This window comes from Podarcis muralis, chromosome 17, assembly GCF_964188315.1.
Source record: "Podarcis muralis chromosome 17, rPodMur119.hap1.1, whole genome shotgun sequence".
Classification (NCBI taxonomy): Eukaryota; Metazoa; Chordata; class Lepidosauria; order Squamata; family Lacertidae; genus Podarcis; species Podarcis muralis.
Genome location: NC_135671.1, coordinates 3,371,644 through 3,398,884, shown reverse-complemented (window position 1 = coordinate 3,398,884; position 27,241 = coordinate 3,371,644). Strand labels below are relative to the sequence as shown.

The 27,241-nt window shown below is 47.7% G+C and overlaps 1 protein-coding gene across 2 annotated transcripts in view; it reads left to right on the top strand.

The window, feature by feature from the left end:
- The window catches only part of USP5 (ubiquitin specific peptidase 5), a 31,148-nt gene extending 4,841 nt beyond the window's left edge, over positions 1 to 26,307 (top strand). Inside the window, exons 2-20 of one of the 2 annotated variants that reach the window (XM_028711607.2) lie at positions 1,743 to 1,868; positions 2,050 to 2,116; positions 2,318 to 2,451; positions 2,656 to 2,801; positions 3,787 to 3,971; positions 6,115 to 6,209; positions 6,980 to 7,173; positions 8,746 to 8,817; positions 10,206 to 10,284; positions 11,039 to 11,164; positions 11,685 to 11,838; positions 13,170 to 13,344; positions 17,277 to 17,365; positions 18,852 to 19,043; positions 21,839 to 21,982; positions 22,100 to 22,245; positions 22,392 to 22,545; positions 23,337 to 23,421; positions 25,688 to 26,307. In XM_028711607.2, coding sequence (XP_028567440.2) covers positions 1,743 to 1,868; positions 2,050 to 2,116; positions 2,318 to 2,451; positions 2,656 to 2,801; positions 3,787 to 3,971; positions 6,115 to 6,209; positions 6,980 to 7,173; positions 8,746 to 8,817; positions 10,206 to 10,284; positions 11,039 to 11,164; positions 11,685 to 11,838; positions 13,170 to 13,344; positions 17,277 to 17,365; positions 18,852 to 19,043; positions 21,839 to 21,982; positions 22,100 to 22,245; positions 22,392 to 22,545; positions 23,337 to 23,421; positions 25,688 to 25,781 — 2,457 coding nt within the window. In that variant the 3' untranslated portion in view covers positions 25,782 to 26,307. The remainder of the gene's footprint in view (positions 1 to 1,742; positions 1,869 to 2,049; positions 2,117 to 2,317; positions 2,452 to 2,655; positions 2,802 to 3,786; positions 3,972 to 6,114; positions 6,210 to 6,979; positions 7,174 to 8,745; positions 8,818 to 10,205; positions 10,285 to 11,038; positions 11,165 to 11,684; positions 11,839 to 13,169; positions 13,345 to 17,276; positions 17,366 to 18,851; positions 19,044 to 21,838; positions 21,983 to 22,099; positions 22,246 to 22,391; positions 22,546 to 23,336; positions 23,422 to 25,687) is intronic. The other variant, XM_028711608.2, reaches the window with a different exon arrangement.
- The last annotated feature ends 934 nt before the right edge of the window (positions 26,308 to 27,241 follow it).

Genomic DNA, 27,241 nt, shown 5'->3' with positions numbered 1-27,241 from the left:
ATCTGCCTGCCACATTCCTGGGGGCAAAGATGCCCAGGAGGCTGGTTCATCTTGAGCGAGTGTCTGGCCATGCTGGGATTTGTGGGACTGGAAGAAAAATGGATCGACAACCGATCTGCCTTGAGTAGCATCCTTAACCTCTATGCAGAAAGCCGGTCCATGAAATAAATCAAAAAATTGCAAATATAACCAGGGGAAGGGGGAGGATAGAGGATAGAAAAATCATAGGCTAACAATAACAACAAAAATATTCCATCATTCATAACTTAAATGAATAGATGAATATATGCAGTTCATATGTCCAAATAGGCATCTAAACAAGACTGACAATTGTAAGGCAGCCCTGAGCTTTATCGAGTTACACAGGGGTAAAAGGCAATGCAGAAGAACACACCAAATGACCTGTCTCTTTCTCGATCTTCATAGTTACGCTTTACTCAAAAGCTTTTTCCTTGGGTCTTTGATGTCTCAGGAAGTGTTTAAAAATAATAATAAATAGCAAGAATCAAATCACTGCAAGAATCTATTGCGTGCTCACACTCACATTTAGGCACTAAACCAGACCATAGCTAAGCATGAACTTACGAGTGTGTGGGTACTCATAGCCAAAGTCACAACTGCTTTGCTTCTCCCTCAGTTCTGCTGCTGCTGAGCTACCCAGAACGAAGCTATGGTTTGGCTTAGTTTTAAGTGTTAAGCTGGGCTCGTGGTTTGTCTCGCTCCACACAAACCACGAGCTGCAGCCAAGGTATGTTCTTGACTAACTGCTGGTGGTTTGTCTGAGGGATACAAACCACAAACCCTAGTTCAAACATAACACTAAGCCAAACCGTGACTTAGCTACTGGTAACGGGTAGTTCGGCAGCAGGAGGACCAGAGGCAGAACAAAAGCGGCTGCGATTTTTCCTCTGAATACATTTGTGTGTTCACATTTTGATATGATTTGTTTTATATGAACTCAACCTTAGAATACTTTGTGTGTGTGGTTCTGGTTCCTCTGTCTCCAAAACATCATTGGCTGAGTAGGCTATGGAAAACGATAACTAAAAGATAGTCCAGAGAGGAAGCAGCCTCGCACCCTGTGACAAGTGAAAATGCCTCAAACCTGGAAATCCTCCATATTAAAGTCAAGGGACAAAACGTGACGTAGACCTCTCATTTGAACCACTTCAGTTTGAATGGCTTGAATGATGTTCCACTTCAAATCTCCCATGCACATGTCAAGCTGGTTTGTTGGCACAATGGTTTCAGTCTAGCCTTCTCACTGGCACACTTAACTGTGCAGGCTTTTAATTTAAACCGGGCGAGGGAAACATGCAAACATTTGATTTCCCCACTTGTAGAATCTGGTCCACTCCTGTGCAGCTTGGTTTGTAGGCTGGATTTGGTTTTCAAATGCAGTTTATAGACTGGGCTGCCTTTAGGCCCCAATTCTGAAGAGTGCAGAAAAACAACAACACAGAATGTAGTGTTGGGTGTAGAACTCAGCTTCCTGAAGATTGCACAGATGCGCTTGGAAGTTGTGTGGCAAAGAGCCTGGAATCTTTAAGAAATTGTTAAAAACAAGAGACTTGCAGATGGAATACATTTGGATAGCTTAGGCTGCAGGCTTTTAGCTTTTGGGGGCTTAGAATCTTTGTTGTTTTTTTTTAAAAAAGTTGGGTTACTTACAGCACTGCAGACTCATCAACAACCCCTCAACCCCCATACCTGTTGAATGTCCTCGTATTTCTCTTCTACAGGAGTCTGATGGAGGCTTGTATATTTGCATGAACACATTCCTGGGCTTTGGAAAGCAATATGTGGGGAAGCATTATGAGAAAACAGGTCAGCGAGTTTATCTACATCTTAAGAAGACACGCAAGTTGGTAAGAATAGCTGGCTTTCTACCTTACGTGCTTGAACTGCTTGAGCTGAGAAAGTGGGGTTCACGTGTTTAACTTTCTGAGCAGGGGAAGAAATTCCAGGTCCCGATGGCTACTGCCTTGTGGGCTGTGGTCCAGTCTTTGGGATGACTTCCTAACTACCTCCCTCTTGATTTTGCTCCAGAAAGAAGAAGATACCAACTCCAGCTCTGGAGATCCTCCTAGGAAGAAACCAACGCGTCTAGCTATTGGTAAGCAACTATCCCTGCTCCTCTCTGGTACCCTGTTGGGCTACAGTTTTCCTAGTAGTAAAGACTGCAGGGAAGCTGATATTTCCCATTCCCTTTTAGATGATGTGGAGTTTGGTGTTTGGCTTAGACTTCTGCTTCCTGATCTTATCATGTTGTCTCTTGCACCTCTCATTTGCTGCTGTTATGCTTCTCTTTTGGCAGGCGTGGAAGGTGGGTTTGACATCCCGGAGGAGAAATATGAATATGATGAATATGTCAAAATAGTCATTTTACCAGAGCACTTGGATATTCCTCGAGATGGACTGGAGGGTCTGCCAGATATGGTCAAGGACAGGGTAGGCTCTCTGTTTCATCGGAGTGGGGGGGGGGCAGTCCTGGATTGTTTGTTGGGGGCAGAAGAAAGGCCAAGTACTGGGGCTTGGCCGGGGGGGGGGGGGAGTATCTAGGTGCCTTGGCAGAACTCTGTCTGCAGGTGCAATGCAGGTGGGTGGGTTAGGAGACACTGGAAGGCTGACCCTCTCCTCCTCTTGCCCATTAAGATTTCCAGTGCAATTGAAGCGATTCTGACAGCAGACTCTGCCTCGCGGAAGCAGGAGGTGCAGGCCTGGGATGGGGAAGTCCGGCGTGTGTCAAGGCACGCCTTCTCACTGCAGCAGCTCCAGAATGCTGTGCGTATCCCTCCTTGGTGAGTTTGATTGCAAAGTCTCAGCATAATAATACAATTAAGAATATATTTTTATTTATACCCCGCCCATCTGGCTGGGTTTCCCCAGCTACTCTGGGTGGCGCCCAACAGAATATTAAGAACACATTAAAACATCAAGCATTAAAAACTTCCCTAAACAGGGTTGCCTTCAGATGTCTTCTCAAAGTCAGATAGTTGTTTATTTCCTTGACATCTGGTGGGAGGGCGTTCCACAGGGCAAACACCACTACCGAGAAGTCCCTCTGCCTGGTTCCCTGTAAACTCACTTCTTGCAGTGAGGGAACCGCCAGAAGACCCTCGGAGCTGGACCTCAGTGTGGGCTGAACGATGGGGGTGGAGACGCTCCTTCAGGTATACTGGGCCAAGGCCATTTAGGGCTTTAAAGGTCAGCACCAACACTTTGAATTGTGCTTGGAAATGTACTGAGAGCCAATATAGGTCTTTCAGGACCGGTGTTATTTGGTATCGGTGGCCGCTCCTTGTCGCCAGTCCAGGTGCCGCATTCTGGATTAATTGTAGTTTCCGGGTCACCTTCAAAGGTAGCCCCACGTAGAGTGCCTTGCAGTAGTCCAAGTGGGAGATAACTAGAGCCTGCACCCCTCTGGCAAGACAGTCTGCGGGCAGGTAGGGTCTCAGCCGGCATACCAGGTGGAGCTTGGTAGACAGCTCCCCTGGACACAGAATTGACCTGCACCTCCATGGACAGCTGTGAGTCCAAAATGACTCCATCCCTCTGCTGAGTCCCGTAGCAGGAGGAAGGGACTCCTTTGACGCTTGCCAAGTCTTCCCGCCTGCTCTCACCTGAGGATGCAAGCCCGCAAGTTCTCCAGGAAGGAGACAGGTTTGCGTGTGTGCCTATGCCCAGGCTTGCTTGTACATGGCTGCCTGCCTGCCTGTTCCTGGTGGGCTGAAAGTCGCAGTGGCTGAGAGAAGTCGCTTATCCCCCACCTGTTTCCATTGCCAGTGGCTGGAAGTGCAGCAAGTGCGACATGCGCGAGAACCTGTGGCTCAACATGACCGATGGCTCCATCTTGTGTGGACGGCGCTACTTTGACGGCAGCGGGGGCAACAACCACGCAGTGGAACATTACCGGGAAACGGGCTACCCGTTGGCCGTGAAGCTGGGAACAATCACTCCTGATGGAGCTGGTGAGCGAAGCGTCTAGCTGAGGCTGCAGCCAAGTCTCTGTCCTGACAATGTGGGAATGTTAAGGATAGTAGGAAAGGATGTATTGAATGAGTATTATCCCTCCCTCCCCTCACGCTAGTGAAGTGATGTAGCAGAGCAAATTCCCCTCAATATAGCTGGAAGCTAGTTTGCAGATTGGTTTGAATCTCTTAGTTAAGATTATTTCCTGGTGTCCCATTTGACAACAACAACAACAATAAGAAGAATACAAATAAGAATAATAAATTTTATTTGTACACCACCCTCCCCGGCCAGAGTCAGACCCAGAGCGGCTAACATCATATAAATAATACAATATGCATAAAAACATAAGACACAAAAGTCTTTCTGAGTAAAGTAACAAAAGGTTTACTCACATTTCAGTTCACGATTTGGTCCCTGAAAGGCAGGCTTTACTTAGTATTTACACAAACAGACAGTGAGTTCATCTCATATGGAGACTGAACTCATGTGCTGCTGGCTGAGAGCCAGCAGACAGCAAAATTACATTAATAGAACAAAATGGCGGCAGGAGAACAGCATGGCAGCAAAAGAACAGTAAGCAAGAGAGCAAGCGAAGCAAGACAACAGACTGAGAAAATGGCTGCATGACAGCTCTTTTATGGAGTCAGCCACGCCCATCTCCCAGGTCACATGCAGAGGGAAGATGCTCCAGTCCAGTGGAACAGGAAGTTACAGGAATGTTGCATTTGACTGTACCAATGGATTACATCCTGCAGACAAGACAGGTGCTAGAATAGTTTTTGGAGTCTGTGGCCACGGACAGATTCTCTTGTTTGTGCTCTTGCTATGAAGCAGTTACAGTCTTAGGGGTCTGCAAGAAGCCTTTGCTGCCTGGGCCCAAGGACAGTTTGGGTCGGAGCTGACTCCTCTTTTCCCCACCAACTTGAAGTGAGCACGGCTATTCTTGCACATGCCAACATTCTTCCACGATTGGGAGGCCTGCTAGGGCAGTTGGTTTGCTACATATCCTAGAAGCCTGCCTTGCTCCACCAGGAATGACTACATGTTCTTGGGGCAGGGGAGTCGGAAATGAGTTTTGCTACACGCCCTTGCATGCAAACAGGCTCTGGCAGACTGAGCGGATGAGACTAATAGTCGGTCCAGTGGTCAAGAAGGCGGTTTCTGCACCTGCTGTAGAGGGAAGTGAGGGGCAGATGGGGCTCATCAACCTAGGAAGGTAGCCCCTCTAGAAGAAGGAAAACTCTGATCCTAAACCTTCGCTGCCTTGCAGGATCTCTGCTGTTATTGAGCATAGGTGCTTCACAGTTAATGAGAGACATATATTTCTGCACATCTGGAAGGCCTGTCTCTTTGCCCACATTGTGTAGGAAGGAAACGTTTTGGACATACAGTCATTCCTTGGTTGTCGAGCGGAATCTGTTCCAGAAGTCCATTTGACTTCCAAAAACGTCCAACAACCAAGGCGCAGCTTCCGATTGGCTGCAGCAGCTTCCTGCACTCAGCTGGAAGCCACATCGGACGTTTGGCTTCCAAAAAACGTTCACAAACCAGAACACTCTCTTCCAGATTGGTGGCGTTTGGGAGCCAAAACGGATGAGTACCAAGGCGTTCAACAACCAAGGTACAACTGTACCTTGGTTTTGCAAGGCCTTCAAGAGCCAGATCAGCGTACTTAAACAACTGAGTCTGTCCCATCAGCTGCCAGTAGGCAGACCTTCTCGACCATGAGCTGGAAGCATATTTTGACATGCAACCCATCCCTTTCATAAGCAGCTTGAGTAATTATGGGCCAATAGTATTATACATTAATCCTGCAAAATAGGCGTATAAAAGATTTAATGTTGAAATTTTAAGTAGCATTTTTTGCATGCAGCTTTCAAAAACGACACCCCCGCCCTGCCTTACTCCAAGTGCAGTCAAAGATAGTTCATCTTCTCTCCTGTATTTTTAAAAAATGATAGGACTGCTGGGGACCAGATAGAATTTATCTTGCTGGCTCAAGCAGTATTCAGCCTGCTGGGCTGCCCCAGGTGGTCATCCCTCCTCTTGAGGATTTCTGTAGGTGGAACAGCACCAAGGTGCACTGGGTAAAAAGCTGTTGGTTTCCACTTCCCCTCCCAATGTTTCCTTTCTCCTTAGATGTCTATTCATACGATGAAGACGACATGGTTCTGGACCCCAACCTGGCAGAGCACCTGGCTCATTTTGGGATTGACATGCTCAAAATGCAGAAGGTGAGAAGGGGCGATGGGAGTGTTGCTTCCTGCCCTGAGATTTTCATGGCCACTAGGGCTTGAGATTTTCACATGTGACACTAGGATGGGATATGGATTTGCCATTGGAGTAGCTCAAAGGCTTTCGGACAAATGGGGATCGAGAGAGAGAGAGACTGCCTGTTGTTGTTGTTTAGTCGTTTCGTCGTCTCCGACTCTTTGTGACCCCCTGAACCAGAGCACGCCAGGCACTCCTGTCTTCCACCGCCTCCCGCAGTTTGGTCAAACTCATGCTGGTAGCTTCGAGAACACTGTCCCACCATCTTGTCCTCTGTCCTCCCCTTCTCCTTGTGCCCTCCATCTTTCCCAGCATCAGGGTCTTTTCCAGGGAGTCTTCTCTTCTCACGAGGTGGCCAAAGTATTGGAGCCTCAGCTTCAGGATCTGTCCTTCCAGTGAGCACTCAGGGCTGATTTCCTTCAGAATGGAGAGGTTTGATCTTCTTGCAGTCTGTGGGACTCTCAAGAGTCTCCTCCAGCACCATAATTGCCTGTTACCAACTCCTAATGCCAGACTGTGGCCAGAATACTTCTTCTGTCTTTGATTCAATGTTTTAGCAAGATAAATTCCAAGTAGCCCAGATGGAGAGTGGGTGGGGAGAGGGCTCTTGAGTTCTTTGTAAGCTTTCTCACATGCCGCCTTTGTTGTGACTTACTCCATTAATTTTCCTTGGATCAGCAACTCTTGGGGGAGGGGCATTTTCTGAGCATTTTCTGTGGTTCTTTCTTCCCAGACTGACAAGACGATGACAGAGCTAGAGATTGACATGAACCAGCGGATTGGTGAGTGGGAGCTGATCCAAGAGTCCGGGGTTCAGCTCAAGCCACTCTATGGCCCTGGCTACACAGGCATCCGTAACCTGGGAAACAGCTGCTATCTCAACTCAGTAGTGCAGGTGTTGTTCAGCATACCAGATTTCCAGCGGAAGTAAGTGACCTGGAGGAGGGCTCCATTGTGCCTGTAGCTGCAGCAAATTGTATTGAATCACTTCTGAGAGTGCAAACAGATATCGCCTGTAATATAGCAATCTTAACACCTTCAGAGGGACGCGGGTGGCGCTGTGGGTAAAAGCCTCAGCGCCTAGGGCTTGCCGATCGAAAGATCGGCGGATCGAATCCCCGCGGCGGGGTGCGCTCCCGTTGCTCGGTCCCAGCGCCTGCCAACCTAGCAGTTTGAAAGCACCCCCGGGTGCAAGTAGATAAATAGGGACCGCTTACTGGCGGGAAGGTAAACGGCGCTGGCTCACCAGATGCAGCAATGTCACACTGGCCACGTGACCCGGAAGTGTCTCTGGACAGCGCTGGCTCCCGGCCTATAGAGTGAGATGAGCGCACAACCCTAGAGTCTGTCAAGACTGGCCCGTATGGGCAGGGGTACCTTTACCTTTACCTTTAACACCTTCAGAGATGAGAGCATAGTGTAGTATGGTGTCATTTTAGAGGGTGAAACATAATTTTTTCTTCAGCTGAAGGGTCTCAAAAATATGTTTTTGGGTGTGAGGAATTCAAATCTGCTATTATTTTTGTGATTAGACAACATTTAGCTTGGTATGTCTGCATTTGATGAAGAGGCACAAATGGCTTTTGGAAAAACAAAGAAATTTTATTTTGCCTTCTGAAAATGTCAGGCAATACTAAATAATAATAAGAGGAAGCAACAATATGAAGCAATAATAAGCAATAAAAACAATACTAATGTATCTAACTGCAGATATTTGGCAATCATTTTTAATGATTTCTTTGAAATTTTACACACATTTTACTTACCAAGCAAAACTAAATTATATCGATTTAACCAAAATATCTTTTGAATTCACAAGGTATGTTACAGCATTTTAGCTCTCTTCATTTTTGGAATTTGAAAGTTGAAAAAAAATCAACGTGTCCTGATAGCGTAGCCCAAGTTCATTCTCTCTGCTTCTAATTAAGTTAAAATAAACCATTTGTGGGCCTTGTCTAAAGCTTTGTACATCTAGCAGACCTACAAAATTCGGATAATGATTTTCAGTGAGTTTTGTTGCTTCTGTTCAGTGTGTACCCTGCCACACCTCAGGCACTGGGAATGGGCGAGAGTTCATCAGTCACAAAACCGCTTACCGCAGTTCTTTAATTAAAGCCCACCCTCCTTGCTTCTGGCTATCAGAAGCCAACTTGAATGAAAACACACTGCTTCCGGAAGCCATGCCAAACAGGAGTCTCCAGAGGAAGGAGATTTCAGAGCTGAGGGGCAGCTCTCTCTCTCAGCATCATTCAAGTTGGTTCCTAAGCAAGGTCATATTAAGGGGACATTCCACCTCCAAACATGCAAGAGAGACCCAAAAGCAAGAGATGTTTCTCTATTGCTCCAAGGCCTAGACATGTGCATTATTATTATTTTCACAAAACAGGTTGAGATTATTTGGGCCCCCAAACCCCTGAATCTTGCCAGCTCTGCTGTTCTGAATTATGCAACCGTGGGTTCACTGAACTGTTCTTTTTCGTTTGCTTGCTTGCATTCTAGGTATGTAGACAAGCTAGAGAAAATATTCCAAAATTCTCCTGCTGATCCGACACAGGACTTCAACACCCAAGTGTACGTAGTGCTCTAAAGGGCTCTTTCTGTCATGGGCTGCATTCCCTCGGGGGTTGTCTGTGTTAGCGGCTGCTGCGCTTCTAGCGGGGTACAGCCACCCCTTCTCTCTCTTTCTGCCACATGCCACACCCCTTTCTTCCTCCCTCTCCCCAGCCAATGGACTGTCAGAGGAGAGTCAGACAGATCTCTCTTGCCAGAGGTCTGATCTGATGGATGGCAGAAGGCCTTCTGCCTCCTGACCCACATCCATTTCAGCTCCCCCCCCCCATCACCTGTGAAACTAGGCTGCTGGACCCCTGGGTGCCAGTCTCTGCCCCAAAGGGACAGGGTTGGGGACTAAAGTGAGGGGTTTCTTCCCTCTCTTGCTACTGCCCCTCATGTTTGTCGTCACTGTTTGGCAGTGAACAGAGTGTGCTCACTAAGCAAAAGCGGCGACACTTTGAGAAACATTCTGTGCTGGTTGGGGTGCTGCCACATTTTGTAGAATTGTGAGGGTTTCAGAAATCTAAGGACACAGCTAGATTGGTAAACAAAAGGCGTTTTATGTGTGTAGTATATGCATTATAACACTGTGGCACCAGACTTGGGAGTTCCATTTTTGCCAACCCGATTTCTCATACAAAGTTTAAAGCATGTTTGCCTGAAACAGTTCTTTGATGTGTCTAGATCAGGCATAGGCAAATGCGGCCCTCCAGGTGTTTTGGTACTACAACTCCCATGATCCCTAGCTAACAGGACCAGTCGTCAGAGATGATGGGAATTGTAGTCTCAAAACATCTGGAGGGCCGAGGTTGAGGAAGCCTGGTCTAGATGCAGCCTGTTAAAATGAAATCCAAGGTTTTGGGATTATTATTTTTTTAAAAACTGAATTGTGTGAATTAGTTTTTGTTTCAAGTGTGGGGAATCTTTGGCCCACCAGGTGCTGCTGAGCTATGAATTACACCCGCCCAGCAAACATGGCTAATAGCCAGGGATGATGGGAGTTGTAGTTCAGCAACACCCGGTGGGCCAAAGGTACATCACACCTGTTCTTGAAAAGAAAAAGCTTTTAAGCAAAGGTTGGATGGCTATCTGTCCTGGCTGCTTTAGCAGAGATTCCTGCACCTTAGAGTCCCTTCCAGCTCTATAGCTCAAGGAAAAGCTGGATGCCACCAATCCTGAGATCCCTATTCCTTGGAAAAGACATATTGTACTGTTTGCAGAATTCCTTGAACACGGTTGACACTGAGAGGCTCCTAAACCACTCCAAGTATTAGAGCCCAAAAACTGATCTTTTGTGTGAAGCGGGAGGTGCCCATCAAGATTTCGGCAGGCTACCAGGTTAAAACTCGCAAGGTCATACCTTTATTATCCGTGCCAGGGCTGATTACATTTATCTGCTTTTCCAGAGCCAAGCTGGGCCATGGGCTACTCTCTGGGGAATATTCAAAGCCAGCTGCTTCAGATGGAGAGCAGCAAGTGGACAAGGTAGGGTTATGAAGCCCATTTGTCCCTGAGCTTGGAAGGAGGCTTCCTAAATCAGTTACAGGCAGGGTGAATAAAAATAAATTATTATTTTTTAAATTTAAAAATCAGATTTTTAAAATTTGAATTGGATTTTTTGGATTTAAATCAGATTTTTAAAATAAAATGATTTTGGAGAAAAATTCCTTCTAAAGATAGTTTTCAATTTAAGTTACATTATAGTCCAAAGGCTATTCATCAGGAAAGAAGGATTTGTTTTAAGTTTTTCATGTGTGCTAAAACTCATTCTGTTTGTTTTTTAAATTGTTTAAGCACATCAGTTAACAAACATGGATACAAATGCTATGATGTTATTGTTTTAGTTAAATAAATTGTTTCACTTGTTATTAAGGAAATGATTACTTTTCTCCTTCCAATAAAGTACAGCAGAAAAGTTGTCCAAATATGAACAGTTTACGTAGTAAACCTCACAATAATTTCATAATTATATGTCTTAATGTATTTCTAATAGTAGAACCAAATCAGTAATTTTTGATATAGCTGTAAAACCTATTCTGAAAATTTACTATTCCAAAAATGAAACATTCATCTGGTTGTAAAGATTAAGATTATACCAGCAAAAATGAGTCTTTCTGTAAAACAAAAAAGATTTAAATCAACTCTTACTGACTTGTGATTTAAATTGATTTGATTTAAATCAAATCCACCCTGGTTACGGATCTCTCCTGGTTGAAGCAAATGTCTCTTCTCCTTGCAGGGCATTCAAGATGGCATCGCACCTCGAATGTTTAAATCACTTGTTGGCAAAGGTCATCCAGAATTCTCTACCAATCGGCAACAAGACGCTCAGGAGTTCTTCCTGCACTTCATCAACATGGTGGAGGTAACAATTCCTGGGCTTTAGGAAATGGATTTCTACTTCTACTGGATAGAAATGGTAGGACGGGTACTTGGGCCATTGACTAGGAGTTGTTTGGCAGGCCAGAGTTGTTTGGCAGGCCAGCACTGAATGCTGCCACCAGAGGGAAAGAGGGAGAAGGCTGCTGACAGTATTGCCATTGGAAGAGAGGAAATACCGTATATACTTGAGTATAAGCCGACTTTTTCAGCACACTTTTTATGCTGGGAAAAACCCCCTCGGCTTATACTCGAGTATAAGGAATGTTGGGTGTGCCATTGGCTTAGGCAGGGTGCTGTCTAGGCCCAAAAGAGTGCTTCCTCAACAGCCGAAGCAAGTGCTTTCCTGAAAGTCCAGAAGCCTGGAAGCTTTGGCTTTTAAAGGAGAGGCGGACAGAGTAGCTATTGCTGGTTTGGATCCTTGCTCCTGGATCCTCTCCTCCAGTATGTATGCTGTCGCTGGCCCTAACGCCTCTCTTTCCTGTTCCCGTATTTTCCTTCCTCAGAGGAACTGCCGTAGCTCCGAGAACCCCAACGAGGTCTTCCGCTTCTTGGTGGAGGAGAAGCTCAAGTGTTTGGCCACAGAGAAAGTGAAATATACCCAGCGCGTTGATTACATCATGCAGCTGCCGGTGCCCATGGAGGCAGCGCTGAACAAAGGTGGGGAGCTGTGATGTCACTGGTGTCTCCCCACCCTTCCGTCCTTTATTTCTGTGCTCAAAGTGGTATGTGCAAGAGCATTGGTCTCCTTTCCACCCCAAGCAAAGCTTACTCTACCGCAACGTTTCCCGAACATGGGTCTCGGATTGCTGGACTACAACTCCCATCATCCCTAGCTACCAGGACCAGTGGTTAGGGATGATGGGAACTGTAGTCCAAAAACAGCTGGAGACCCAAGTTTGAGAAACCCTGCTGTATCATTTCCCTGTGATTTTCATGAGGATAACGGCCAGCCAATTCCCTTTTCCTCGCTCCACTCTGAAACTGGCCGGGCCTTGCTATGAGGTTCTAGTAACACTAAAACCCTGTTCATAGCAGCTGCCTCTGTGTCTCTCCACCTCTGCCCTATCTGTCATCTAGGGTGCATGCACATCATGCACTAAGCATGGATTTAAGGGAGAGGATACTGCAGAGCTTTTCCTGTGGTTTTTGTTGTTATTATTATTAATAAAAATTTTATACCGCCCTTCACCCGAATATCACAGGGCAGTTCGCAGCACAAAAACAAAAATAAGAACACAAAATACTTAATAAAAGCAAAAACAAACCAAGAACTCCCCCGTTACCTTGCCCAGCCAAACAGATGTTGGTTGGGCAATAGAATTAAATACCACCAAGAAATCCAATAAAATCAGCTCAGCTGCAGTCACCCAACTTTTCTGGGTAGAGGTCATCTATTATCATTTATTATTATTTATTGAATACCACCCTATATCCAGAGGTCTCAGGGCAGTTCACAGAATAAAATCAAAATACAAAACCACAAAATACATAATCAAAATAAAAACAACAACACAATAACCCCCCCAAAAAAATCACATTTTAAAAGGGCATAGGATCCTCACAACATTTAAAGTAAGTATTAGGGCAACCAAGGGAGATTTAGTTCCCAATATGAACCAGGATTCAAACTGCAACAAATAATAGATTATGAGTTTCGTCTGGAGTTCGCCAGCAACAGCACAATTTAACACCCTGCACAAGGATTTGTGTCTGGTTGGTAGCTGTTCTAATCCTAATTAAGCAATCAATGGCATTTTAAACTGTTTGTGGGAGGGGGTACTGTTTTCGTTTGTCACGATGGTATGTATTTTTGGAACATACCAGCAAGAATTTTAAGAAAGAAGAAAGATGAAAGATGTTGCCACTGGCATGGCAGCGGACACAGGGAATTATGTAATGGAAATTGCAGCTGGCCAGTCCATTTTCCATGACCTATAGCCAAACCTAATGATAAATCCCTTGTGTGCTTTTTTTTCTTTTTCCTGCAGATGAGTTGCTAGAATATGAAGAAAGAAAGCGGCAGGCCGAGGAGGAGAAGCAGCCGCTGCCCGAACTGGTCCGTGCCAAGGTGCCTTTCAGCTCCTGCCTAGAGGCCTATGGGGCCCCAGAGCAAGTAGATGACTTCTGGAGCACAGCCTTGCAGGCCAAGTCTGTGGCACTCAAGTGAGTTGGGGGAGCAGGGAGGCAGTGCTAGCAACTTCGAAATTCGGGGCATGCAAGGAAATAAACCTTGCTGAGGATTGCGTTTGTGTCAACTTAGTACAGTCGTACCTTGGAAGTCGAACGGAATCCGTTCCGGAAGTCTGTTTGACTTCCCAAACATTCAGAAACCAAACCGCGGCTTCCGATTGGAAGCCGCGTCGGACGTTCGGCTTCCAAAAATAGTTCGCAAACTGGAACACTCGCTTCTGGGTTTGCGGCGTTCGGTATGCAAAACGTTCGAGAACTAAGCCGTTTGAAAACCAAGGTGCGACTGTATTAGTGCCATTGTGGAGTTGTTTCCTGTTGCTGTGAAGCTTTTGTGTCGTTCCAATGATCTTCCCAAGGAACTGGACCCTACCAAATTTCAGACAGGCTCTCTAAAACAGGACCCCTTTTCCCCATGTAGGAAAACACTAAGTGTGTCAGAGGAGCACCAGCTGGGCAGACACCAGGCTCTTGCACAGACAGGCCTGGTTGGCAGACACTGGGCACAGTTTGAAGGCCTGGCTGGAGGCATTAGTAGCTTTGACAAACAATGCATATTATAAGATTTGAGAAACAAAGCTGCACCACTGAACCAGAGCTGATGGGGCCCAGAGAGTGGGACATTGAGCTGAACTGGGAGACCTAGGAGCTAGAAACCTGCATGACACAATTTCCAGTCTTGTTTCTCATCATTGGAAACAAAAGGCATGAGCCTGTTTGCCTCCCCTTGCAGCACCAGTGACCGAGGGATGATGTGCCGTGGGTGCGTAACATTCCCCTTCACCGTATACAGCTTACCTGCATGGGTAGGCAAACTAAGGCCCGGGGGCCGGATCCGGCCCAATCGCCTTCTAAATCCGGCCTGTGGACGGTCCGGGAATCAGCATGTTTTTACATGAGTAGAATGTGTGCTTTTATTTAAAATGCATCTCTGGGTTATTTGTGGGGCATAGCAATTCGTTCATTATTTCCCCCCAAAAAAATATAGTCCAGCCCCCCACAAGGTCTGAGGGACAGTGGTGAAAATGTTGAAAGTGGCTGAAAATGCTTGCTGACCCCTGGCTAGATCTTAAAGGTAAAGGGTAAAGGGACCCCTGAACATTAGGTCCAGTCGTGACCGACTCTGGGGTTGTGGCGCTCATCTCGCTTTATTGGCCGAGGGAGCCGGCGTACAGCTTCCAGGTCATGTGGCCAGCATGACTAAGCTGCTTCTGGCGAACCAGAGCAGCACACGAAAACATCGTTTACCTTCCCGCCAGAGCGGTACCTATTTATCTACTTGCACTTTGACATGCTTTGGAACTGCTAGGTTGGCAGGAGCAGGGACCGAGCAATGGGAACTCACCCCGTCGCGGGGATTCGAACCGCCGACTTTTGTTTGGCAAGTCCTAGGCTCTGTGGTTTAACCCACAGCACCACCTGCATCCCGGCTAGATCTTACATAGGAGATATTCCCCTCACCTGCAGATCTTCCCAGAGTTGGGTCTGCTGTTCTCCCACTGCCCACAGGATTTGTGAAGAAAACAAAAACCTGGGCTGTTGCTCCCTCTCAGTTTGTGCACAGATTGTGGCTGATGCTATGGCAGCTGGGAAAGTGAGAGGGGCTCTTTACTGCCTTGCCTTAGTCAAGTAATTACCCAGAACGGTGCACCCTGCACAGCTTCCTGACTAGGAGGGAATAGCTCAAATCATATTTGGATATCCCTTGCATCCAAAGTTAACTCCAGCCCCTTGGCAAATTCCCTACCTGGGAATAATTTGAGCTGAACAACATCAGCCTCCTTAGCCAGAGAAGTGCTTGCAATCACACAGGTGCAGCTGCCTGCGAAGGATACCTGCTTCATCCTGTTTCCCCTCAGTCCATTTCCTCCTCATTTTGCTGGCTAGTGGATGGGAAAATCTACTGGGTTCTTCCATTTGGGAGGCTGCCAAGTGCCATGGCCTGATGTTCTGCCAGCATGTCTCCCTTGTCTACAACCAGAAACTGCCCATCTGCTATTCATTGTGATTTGTGACAATGAATGGACTGATTCAGTCAGTATACGAGAGAGAGAGAGAGAGAGAGAGAGAGAGAGAACATCCTTCTCTCTCTCTCTCTCTCTCTCTCTCTCTCTCTCTCACACACACACACACACACACACACACACACACTGTGCATAATTGCTCACTCACTAAAACACACTTGGATTCTGAGCAAGCTTTGAATGAATAAAGGTAAAAGAAACACATGCCAGGCACAGGGAGGAGACTGATTAGCTACAATCTGCAAATCCATATCACAGAGGAACGGGATCTGGGTGGGACAACTTCTTCTTTGGCGATCACTCGTAGTCGAGTAAGATTGTCTTCCATAAACACGGTTTTAACAGTGAGTCTGTAAGTGACTGTGGAGGCCAATTCTGGATCCACACATCCTTCCACAGTGGGGACACTGGTTTCCGGGTGTGAGTTGATCACAGTGTGGATTTGCCAAGCGTGCCTTCCTCTTAGCACGTTTCTCCCTTGCATCCTGAGTTTGAGTGTCTTCAAAGCCCATGACACCTTTGATAAAGGCTGTTCTCCAACTGGAGCGCTCACAGGCCAGTGTTTCCCAGTTGTCAGTGTTTATATATTATTATTTTTTGTAAAATATTTTATTGCAATTTTTTAACAAAAGAAAATCACCAAACATATGAAACACCATCACCACTAAATAACAAAGAAAGAAGACATAGATAGACAAAGATATAGAACATAAAGTATAACAAAGAAAAAAAGAAGAAATCACCTTTCATACATTTTCCCATAACTATCTGGACTTCATCACGTCTCCCTTTCCTGCGTTCTCCGTAAAAAAAATTATAAACCACAATTTATTACCTTATTTCAGTTCTTATGTTCTAGTTCTCATACATTATGCCTCTAATTTTAAATGTTTCCATCAAATGTTTAACTGCTTAGTTTAGGCATAACATTACTTCAAATCTCATCTTTATCATTCCACTTATTCTCATATATTTGTCATCTAGGCTGCTGATGCCATATTATTTCCTTTCATGCACTTTCTTAACATTCATACAATTTATAAAGTTTTTGTAAATAGTCTTTAAACTTCTTCCAGTCCTCTTCCACCGCCTCTTTTCCCAGGTCTCGAATTCTGCCAGTCATCTCGGCCAGCTCCATGTAGTCTATCAGTTGCGTTTGCCATTCTTCCAGTGTGGGCAAATCTTGTGTCTTTCAATATTTTGCAATAAGTATTCTTGCTGCTGTTGTTGCATACTCCAGTTGTCAGTGTTTATAATACATTTTTTTTTTTAGATTTGCCTTGAGAGAGTCTTTAAACCTCTTTTGTTGACCACCGGCATTACACTTTCCATTTTTAAGTTCAGGATAGAGTAGCTGTTTTGGAAGATGATAATCAGGCATCCGCACAACATGATCAGTCCAGCGAAGTGTATGGAATAGGACTGAAAGTTTTAAAGGAACTGATAAGCTACAGCTGTATTTTGCACAGAAACCTACAAACCTTTCTCCAATTCAGAAACTACCAGCACAGGCAAAGGTCTTTTTTTGTCCTTCCACCTGTGGAAGGAAGACCTTTCACATTGTTGGACATCTTCAGCTCTAAGGTGTACAGTTGCCCCTTAGGAACTCATTTGTTTGTTCTGCTAGCCTCGTGACACTGGTGGCTTCCATTTTTCGGTTTTGTTTGGTATGAAACAACGTGCATCCTTAGTAGAAGCAAGTTAAGCAATTGTGTGCACGGTCCCTGCAGAAAGTGGGAAGCTTGCAAGAATCTAAGAAACTGTAAGCTTGCAACTGCTGCTCTATGTAAGAGTCTATATTGAGGAGTCTCCCTTCTCTGTTGGCTGGGTGTTGCTTAACTTTTGAAATGGGATGCTTCACTAGCTCTTCCTCTCATTTTTTAGGACAACCCGGTTTGCATCTTTCCCAGATTATCTCGTGATCCAGATCAAGAAGTTCACTTTTGGCCTAGACTGGGTGCCCAAAAAACTCGGTAAGAGGGCTATTCTTGGAGGTTTTTTGTACATTTTGTGTTTTCGTCTTGTATTTTTATGCTGTGAACCGCCCTGAGATCTACGGATGAAAGGTGGTGTTAAAATGTAATAAATAAATAAATAAATAAAATGTTGAGAAATCACGGGTTGTCCAGGGTTGGGAGTGACGCCTCATAATTCCAGCATGGCAACTCTTGTCGCTGCACCAGATATTCCGTCCTAGTTGACAAGTGTAATGACAATACTTAGCAAAGATATATGGCTCAGCTCTCCGGTGATCCTTAAAATACCCTTGTGAGGTAGGCCACTATTATCTGCAATTGTAGATATGGGGGAATGAAGGGGGGTGCACCACAGGGTGTTAGGTTGCTTAAAACTACCTGGTAGGTTAATAATAATAGAAATTTATTATTTATATGCCGCCCATCTGGCTGGGTTTCCCCAGCCACTCTGGGTGACTCCCAACAAAATATTAAAAACACGATAAAACATCAAAAATTAAAAACGTCCCTAAAAGGGTTGCCTTCAGATGTCTTCTAAAAGTCAGATAGTTGTTTATTTCCTTGACATCTGATGGGAGGGCATTCGACAGGGTTGGTGCCGCTACCGAGAAGGCCCTCTGCCTGGTTCCCTGTAACCTGGCTTCTTGTGCGAAGGAACCGCCAGAAGGCCCTCAGAGCTGGACCTCAGTGTCCGGGCTGAACTATGGGGGTGGAGATGCTCCTTCAGGTATACTGGGCCAAGCCCGTTTAGGGCTTTAAAGGTCAGCACTAACACTTTGAATTGTGCTCAGAAACATACTGGGAGCCAATGTAGGTCTTTCAAGACCGGTGTTATATGATCTCGGCGGCCACTCCCAGTTGCCAGTCTAGGTGCCGTATTCTGGATTAGTTGTAGTTTCCAGGTCACCTTCAAAGGTAGCCCCACGTAGAGTGCATTGCAGTAGTCCAAGCGGGAGATAACTAGAGCATGCACCACTCCGGCGAGACAGTCCACGGGCAGGTAGGGTCTCAGCCTGCGTACCAGATGGAGCTGGCAGACAGCTATCCTGGACACAGAATTAACCTGCGCCTCCATGGACAGCTGTGAGTCCAGAATGACTCCCAGGCTGTGCATCTGGTCCTTCAAGGGCACAGTTACCCCATTCAGGACAAGAGAGCCCTTCACACCTGCCCTCCCCCTGTCCCCCCGAAACAGTACTTCTGTTTTGTCAGGATTCAACCTCAATATTTTAGCCACCGTCTATTCTCCAGCCGCCTCCAGACACTCACACAAGTTTGTGGCTGTGGACTTCCTGGTTCATGGTCTCTGCCACTACGCAACATCTATTCTTAGGAGCCTCTCCTTATCAGTGGCCTCGTTCTGTTAGCACGTCCATAGATTGTGGCGTTTTCTTTCATTTTTTACGCTAGCCTTCTTTGTTTAGCCAGTTTACCTTCGACGCAATCCCTGACCTGATCCCCATTGTGCTGCTTGCGTTGACAGATGTCTCCATCGAAATGCCAGATGAGCTGGACATCTCTGCGCTCCAGGGGACGGGACTGCAGCCTGAGGAGGAGGAGATGCCTGACATAGCGCCTCCGCTGGTGACGCCAGATGAGCCCAAAGGTAGCCTGGGTTTCTATGGCAACGAGGACGACGACTCCTTCTGCTCCCCTCACTTCTCCTCTCCGACATGTTAGTGACTCTTCTCCTTTCCTCTCTTCCTTGAGTCTCTCACTCACTCAGTCCCCCCTCCCTCTCTCTCCTTGTGTCCTGTCACCTGTGTCAGTGCCTTTCCTTCTCCTTGCTCAGTCTGTCTTCCTGTCAGCTCTTCTGTCGAATTGCTGGCTGCCTGACTCTGCACCACCTTACACTACATCTCAGGATCCACTATTGAATCATGGGGGCTTCAGGGATGGAATTGTAAAGTCTGGATCTTACAGGGTGTGTTTCTAGAGAATCACCCGTCCCCTTTCTTTTCTTTTTTTAGCCAGAGGCAATCACTGTTGAAGATTCATTTCCCGTGTCTGCAGTCATGGGATTGTTGTCTGTCACATGACTCTGTATGTTTTCATTCCACAGAGTGGGAAGTGACGGAGACAGGATGTTTGTGTTACTGTGTGCCGTGAAGTGGGACTATTGTCCTTCGTTCTTTCTCTTTGCTGTCTGATGCCAGAGAGAGAGGGAGCCATGTTGCAGTGCTCCGTGTGTGTGTTTATGTAAATAAAGTAGATTAGCCAAAATGCTGAGCTACTGAGTTCTGTTACGCAAACTGTGAAATACTCTGCGTATCCATAAGTGTGCTGATGTTTCTTGGAATCAGTCGCTGTGATGTTTGGACTGAAGAAAGCTTTTGAAGCTCCCAAACGATTGACCAGGAGGGAGAGAACATGCCAGTCGGGCATGTGTCTCTGCCAGGGTCCTACTCAAGAGTAGGGGATCCTAACAACCACTCTCAAATCCTGTCTCTGAGGCACGTCTGTTTAAGAGCTGTCTTCTCCTGTCACATCTTTTCCCCCATCTAATGAGACCTGTGGTGCCCTGGAGGTTGCCGAACCCTTCCTTAACTGAGACCTTTAATCCCACCATGAAATCAGCAGAGTGAAATGTTATGGCAATGGATGGGGCATAGTGCACCTTCGGGCCTCGTTCAGAAGGGGTATTCCAGAGAGACAACCCTCTGCGATCCTTTGCAAAGTCTGTTTCTTGTCAAAGGGCACTTGCCCATGCTCTGCTCATAGTCACATGCAGCATGTACAGTGGTGCCCCGCAAGACGAATGCCTCGCAAGACGGAAAACCCGCAAGACGAAAGGGTTTTCCGTTTTGGAGGCGCTTCGCAAGACGAATTTCCCTCTGGGCTTGCTTCGCAAGAAGAAAGCCCATAGGGAAATCTCCGGGGACCTCTTTTAAATGCTGGCGGTGGGGAGCAAAGCCTTTTCCCCCCTCCGGCCTTCAGAAGAGGTCCAGGAAGGCCGGCGGGGGCCGAAAGGCTTTGCTCCCTACCACCAGCATTTTAAAAGCGGTCCGGGATAGCAGGGAAGTGCTTCCCGCTATCCCGGACAGCTTTTGAAGGCAGGTGGGGGGGGGAGCAAAGACTTTTGCCCCCCGCCGGCCTTCAGAAGAGGTCCTGGACCTCTTCTGAAGGCCGGCAGGGGGCAAAAGTCTTTGCTCCCCCCTGCATGCCTTCCCGGGGGCTTTTAAATCGCCCCGAGACAGCGGAGAAGTCCTCCGCTGTCCCGGGTTTTTTTAAAATGCTGGGGGTGGGAAGAAAAGCCCTTGTTCCCCCCCCCCCCCAGCCTTCAGAAGAGGTCGGGGGACAGACTGTCCCCGGACCTGGTCTGAAGGCGGTTTCCATAGGAACGCATTGATTGATTTTCAATGCATTCCTATGGGAAACCGTGCTTCGCAAGACGAAAAACTCGCAAGAAGAAAAAACTTGCGGAACGAATTAATTTCGTCTTGCGAGGCACCACTGTACATTTCCTTTAGAGAAGACCTGTGCAGCTGTGGCCCACCAAACTGAACACAGCCCACCAGCTAGAAAGTGTAGCTTGCCAGCAGCTTGACAAGCCTCCCAGTCGTCATAATTCCTCTGGCTCTCTCAGAAGTCAGTGGCGAAAAGCTCCACTATGTTCTGCCTGAATCTCCCACCTGAAGGTAGGGCAGCAACCAAAGTCTCCACTGACTTCTCTCAGGATCAGGTTTGTGAAATCTGAAAGAAACCGTAGTATGTCAAGGGCGAAACCGACCTAGTAGGATGTTCCCCATCTCCTGTTCCTTAAATACTTTTGTCGGGATGGTGTTGTTTTGGCAACGGCGAGAACAGGAGACTGTTGGAGCTGCTTGCTAGCAGGCTACCATATAATAATAATAATAATAATAATAATAATAATAATAATCTTATTTATATGTCACCCATCTGACTGGGTCGCCCCAGCCCCTCTGGGCAGCATGTGGGTTTGGTGAGCCACCAGTTGCACAGCCCTGTGAGGAAGGTATGGATGGGAATAGGGCTTGGTCTGTCTTTTAAAAAAAAATGATTTGGGGGGGGGGGGGACATACCTCACATCAACCAAAAAGGAAGAAGACGAAGAAAAGAGAGGTGTCACAATGCATATAGAATTGTCCCCCTAGTTACTATGAACCCATATTGTTCAACAATAGTATTGTATTCATTACAAAGCATGGTGTTGTAAATCATGGTCATTGTTTGCCATCTCATCCCAGGCTTGGTCTGTCTTTGACTCCTCTTTAAGAAATGTGCGCGGAGCTGGGGAGGTGGCTATGCCTCTCCTAGCAGCTGCTTGTTGCCGGTGCAGGAGTGGCCATTTCCACAGACCGCTGGATACAGGCATGGCCTTGGCGAAGGCGCATAGTGTGTGCGAGAGAGAAAACCTGCAGAGCGGAAGGCTGGGGCCTGATCCCGCAAAAGGCTTGGCCAGAAGTGGTGCTTTCTGGGGAGCTCTAACCCTTTCCCCTCCCATTGCAGCCCCTATGTTGGATGAGTCTGTGATTACTCAACTGGTGGAGATGGGCTTTCCGACGGACGCCTGCCGCAAAGCTGTGTATTACACTGGGAACAGTGGGGCTGAGGCGGCGATGAACTGGGTCATGTCCCACATGGATGATCCAGGTACGTCAGCCACGTGGGTCCCTGTTCTCAGGGCATTAAACTTTTCCTCCTGCTGGGATTAGCACATGTTGGGCGGGAAAACTCCATGGCTCCCACCTTTTCCCTCTTTTTCTCTAGATTTTGCAAATCCTCTGGTTCTTCCTGGATCCAGTGGACCAGGTTCCACCATCGCTTGTCCAGATCCTCCATCAGAAGACAGCGTGGCCACCATCGTCTCCATGGGCTTTTCCCGGGATCAGGCCATGAAAGCGCTCAGAGCTACGGTGGGTCGAGGGTGAAAGATGAGCAGAACGTTCCTCCTCTTCTGCTTCTCCTCTGCAGCATTGCGCCTGGAGCTGTACCCTTTGGGGATGGGGGGGAGAATTAGGTGGGCTCCTAGCTTGACTGTTTGCAATCCTCTCCTCCGCAGAATAACAGCCTCGAGCGGGCTGTGGACTGGATCTTCAGCCATATTGACGACCTGGACGCAGAAGCTGCCATGGACATTTCGGAGGGGCGTTCGGCGGCCGAATCCATATCTGAATCTGTCCCTGTAGGGCCAAAAGTGCGTGATGGATCTGGAAGTGAGTCTGCAACCCTGGGGGAGTTTTGACTTTCGAGGGTTGAGTAGTTTTGGTACCCTAGCGCTTTAGAACATCGTGGTCCGTACTGTGGTTGCCTAGATCTGTGCCTCACCCATCGGTCTTCATCCCAAGCCCTGAAGCCCTTATTTATTTCTCCCCACCCCACTCCAAGCTTGGCACCAAATTGACCTAGAGAATTTGCTCCCATATGATACGGTGATAGCTGCTGTCTTAGGTGGCTTTAAAACCAGGATTGGACAAGTCATGGCGGCTGGGGCTATAAAAGGCTCCTAGGCATATTGGAGAAGGTACCTGTGAATTCCTTATGCCAGCCAGCAAACAATGCAGGAAGGGTTATTGCCGTTGTTTCCTGGAAATAACTGGGTGGTTATGGGTGGCAACTAGATGGGCACTGGCCAGGTCCAGAAAGGCTCTTCGATTGACTTTATCTGAACCAGTCTTGTGTCCTCTGGCACCTTCTTTAAGGGGACGGGAGTGTCTGAAGACAGACTTGGTGCCGTTCCAGATTATCACACGCACACAAATGCACATGCCATGGCCTGCTTCTCATCTGTACATGTCAATGAGGCTGTTCTTCAGGACAGCTCATCCAGTCTCATAATGTACCAGATCCTGCATTGATTCCTGCATTGCAGAGGGTTGGACTAGATGACCCTCGGGGTCCCTTCCAGCTCTTCAGTTCTACAATTCTACTATCCTCTGGCGGTTTGAGGGAGAGCTATGCAGAGAGGGTAGCAAGCATGCTTGACTCCTTCCTTTCGCTCTTTCAGAATACCAGCTTTTTGCCTTCATCAGCCACATGGGCACATCCACTATGTGTGGCCATTACGTCTGTCATATCAAGAAGGATAGCAGGTAAGGGGGAAACAAAGTACCCTTTGAGAGAGTTGGGGGGCGGGGCGGGGTGAACAAGGATGGATTCTGAAGGCAGCCAGCCAACTAGATTTGTATTACTTACAATCTAACCCTCAAAATTAAACAAGGCAGTCCAAGCGGAAGTTAAAGGTAAAGGTACCCCTGCCCGTACGGGCCAGTCTTGACAGACTCTAGGGTTGTGTGCCCATCTCACTCAAGAGGCCGGGGGCCAGCGCTGTCCGGAGACACTTCCGGGTCACGTGGCCAGCGTGACATTGCTGCTCTGGCGAGCCAGAGCCGCACACGGAAACGTCGTTTACCTTCCCGCTAGTAAGCGGTCCCTATTTATCTACTTGCACCCGGAGGTGCTTTCAAACTGCTAGGTTGGCAGGCGCTGGGACCGAGCAACGGGAGCGCACCCCGCCACGGGGATTCGAACCGCCGACCTTTCGATCGGCAAGCCCTAGGCACTGAGGCTTTTACCCACAGCGCCACCCGCGTCCCTAAGCGGAAGTTAGAAACATGAATTTTCAGCAAGTTTGCAGTTTTTTGCTCCCGGTGCATATGTAAGCTACCCTGTAGGCCAGTGTTTCCCAACCGGTGTTCCGCGGCACACTACTGTGCCGTGAGACATCGGCTGGTGTGCCGTGGGAGGGAGGCGGGCGAGTCGGGCGGCGAGACGCGGGGCGGCGGCGGCGAGCAGCGGCTGCCCAGCGCGGGGCTCTCGCCGTCTGCCTGCCTGGCTGCCTGCCTGACGCGCAAACCCCCGGCGCAGGCGCCCCGCTTGTTGACACGGGAGGGGAGGGGGGAGAGGAAACGCTGCTGGTGTCGCTGCTCCTCGGCGGCGGCTCCTCCTCTCAGCCCGCCCTGCCTATATTTGCACCAATCCCCGCCCACTAAAGCATTCGCGCCTCCCAATGGGAAGCCTTGCCGGGCGGCGGGTGCTGCTGCCTGAGAGTTCTGAAGCCAAGCCCACTTTCCCAGAGACTGGCGGTTCTGAGGGATCCAGGGCAGGGCCGGCGCGCGCGCGCTTCTTGCTGCCCGGGCGCTTGCTCTAATCCCGCCTTCCCTGGGAGGGAGGGATGGCGGTGGCCGCGAGCGTCCGGGGTGGGGCGCGCGCTGGCTCTCCCTGGCGGCCCCCGTGCCTGGCGTTCTATCAGTGCGCCTCCTCTCTCTTTCCCCACCCATCCTCCACGTGCTGCGCTCTAACCCGGAGTTAGAAGCAAATTAGAACACGCCCCCCGTGTGTGGTGTGTTTTTTGTGCTGCTCCTCTTTTTTTAGGGCTTTTTGGCGGCTTTTGGGACGGCGTCGAGGGGTGGCCGCCTCAGCTGCCGCCGTCCCTCAGTCCCTCGCTCTGCTGCCTCCTCCCACCCCGGCAAGGGGGAGGGAAAAAACTTTCACTTTTGTGCGTCCCTCCCGGCGTGACGCTGCGCGCTGACGTCACGGGGCGGGGCTTTAATGGTGGTGTGCCGCGAGATTTTTTTCCGGTAAACAGGTGTGCCGTTGCCCAAAAACGTTTGGGAAACACTGCTGTAGGCAACTTATTTTAATCGGTCAAGCCCCGTAGAGGGAAACCACTAAGCCACAAGTACAATCCCTTGGTCTGCAGTGAAATATGTCTTTGAATTTTGTAGATAGGAAGAAGCCCTGTACAGTGGTACCTTGGTTTACAACCATAATCCGTTCCGGAGGTCCGTTTGTAAACCAAAACAGGTTGTAACCCAAGGCACACTTTTGCCAATGGGGCCTCTAAAAAAAATTTGTTCGTAATCAAAAAATAATGGGTTGTAATCCAAAAAAAAGGTTGCAAACCGGGACATGCACTTCCGGGTTTGACGTGTTTGTAATCCAAGACGTATGCAAAGGAAGGTACCACTGTAACTGCCTTGATTGGCCATTGCAGAAGGGCAGCTTGGCTACTGAAAGAGCCCGTATGCTGAGCTATGTGTGCTTTTTAAACAAAATTCTGCCCCAAAGCAATCCCAAGCCTGTAATGCCCATTACGCAAAGTGGCATTTTAGAGGGGGGAAATAATAATTGTGCCCTATTGATACATTGTTTCACTTATATTTGGGAGTGGGGGGTGTAATAGCTACGTTGAATATATTATTATCTCACCTCTCTGGCTGCTGAGATTTAAGCAGGCATTTGATCTGTTCCCTTCTAAGCGTTCTTTGCCACCATAACGACTAGAAACTTGATTTCCTTTCATAAAAGGAAAAGAAATAATTTCAATAAACCCCTCTTCTCCCCGCCCCACTCCAGATGGGTGATCTACAACGACCAGAAAGTCTGCGCCTCTGAAAAGCCTCCCAAGGATCTTGGCTACATCTACTTCTACCAGCGAATCTCCAGCTAGGACCCTCTCCTGCCACATGTGGAGCAGGAGCCAGGCGATGGCAGGAGGAGGGGAAATGGCAGCGATGAATGCAACGAAGAGGGCCAACTCTCAACCCCTATGTGTCTGTGTGCCACGGCTGCAGCCCCAGGAGCAGTATCCCTCCTGGAGGAAGCTGGAGTTTGCTGCCCCTCTGGACACTGGTGGGCGGGGGTGGGGGTGGGTTTGAACCTCTGTGTAAGAGCAGGAAGGGGGGAAATATATATCTCACTGAACCCAGGCACCCAGGGGACATCTGTGCACATGTTTCCTCTTGATGTAACTATAACACGCTTGGACAATTTAGAAAGGGGTGGGGACAGGAGGGAGCACTTGGGTTACGTGTGGCTTTCTGTACCATATAGGGCGGCTTCCCCCCCCTCACCCCCCCCCCGGGAATTGTGCTGTGGGAAACCTGGGCCGTAAAGTTAGCACCAGTTCTTCATGTGCCCCTTATATGCCAAAACACAAAGGATCAAATAAAAACCTTGTACCCCCCTTCCAGCAATTGGGTCTTGTTCATAGTCTTCATTTTTTATTATGGGCTGATCTGCGTTGGTTGGTCACAGCAAATGGTGTTTCAGTCCATGAACAGGCCTTATGCCCTGGATCTGATGTAACAAAATACCGTATTTTTTGCTCTATAAGACTCACTTTTTCCCTCCTAAAAGGTAAGGGGAAATGTGTGTGCGTCTTATGGAGCGAATGCAGGCTGTGCAGCTATCCCAGAAGCCAGAACAGCAAGAGGGATGCTGCTTTCACTGCACAGCGATCCCTCTTGCTATTCTGGCTTCTGAGATTCAGAATATTTTTGTTCTTGTTTTCCTCCTCCAAAAACTAGGTGCGTCTTGTGGTCTGGTGCGTCTTATAGAGCGGAAAATACGGTACATCTTTTTTTCTTTTGGAGGGGGTATTAATGGAGATGAGCATGTCTTCTACTTCTAGGAAAAACTCACCAAAATCTACTCCCATTTTCTAGTAGCTTTTCCTTGTTTTTCTGCTTACTCTGTGAGCCATTCAATTAATTCATAAGAGTGAAAGCAGACCGGGCATCCTCCAAATTTGGGGTCAAATTTGCCCACGGGGTTGGTTTCCTACTCACATGGCTTTCTGTGCCTTCTGCATTTGCTACGCCAGGCCTCTGCCTCCCTCATGTGGGCCAGGACAGAATCATAAGGTGCAGTTCATTTTCCCTTCTGCTACTAGGACTGGAAAATATCTGGTTTTCAACATTGCAATATATCACCAGCAAAACATAGTGATATATTGATATATCACAATGTCTGAAATAAGGATGGAGCTACATAGAGGCATTGGCTGGCTTCACTGTTTTTCCTACATTGTGATTTTTGCATAACACACACACAACACACACACCATGATTTGTGATATATTGCCAGGTCAAAAATTATGAAACCAATATCACAATATGGATTTCAAAC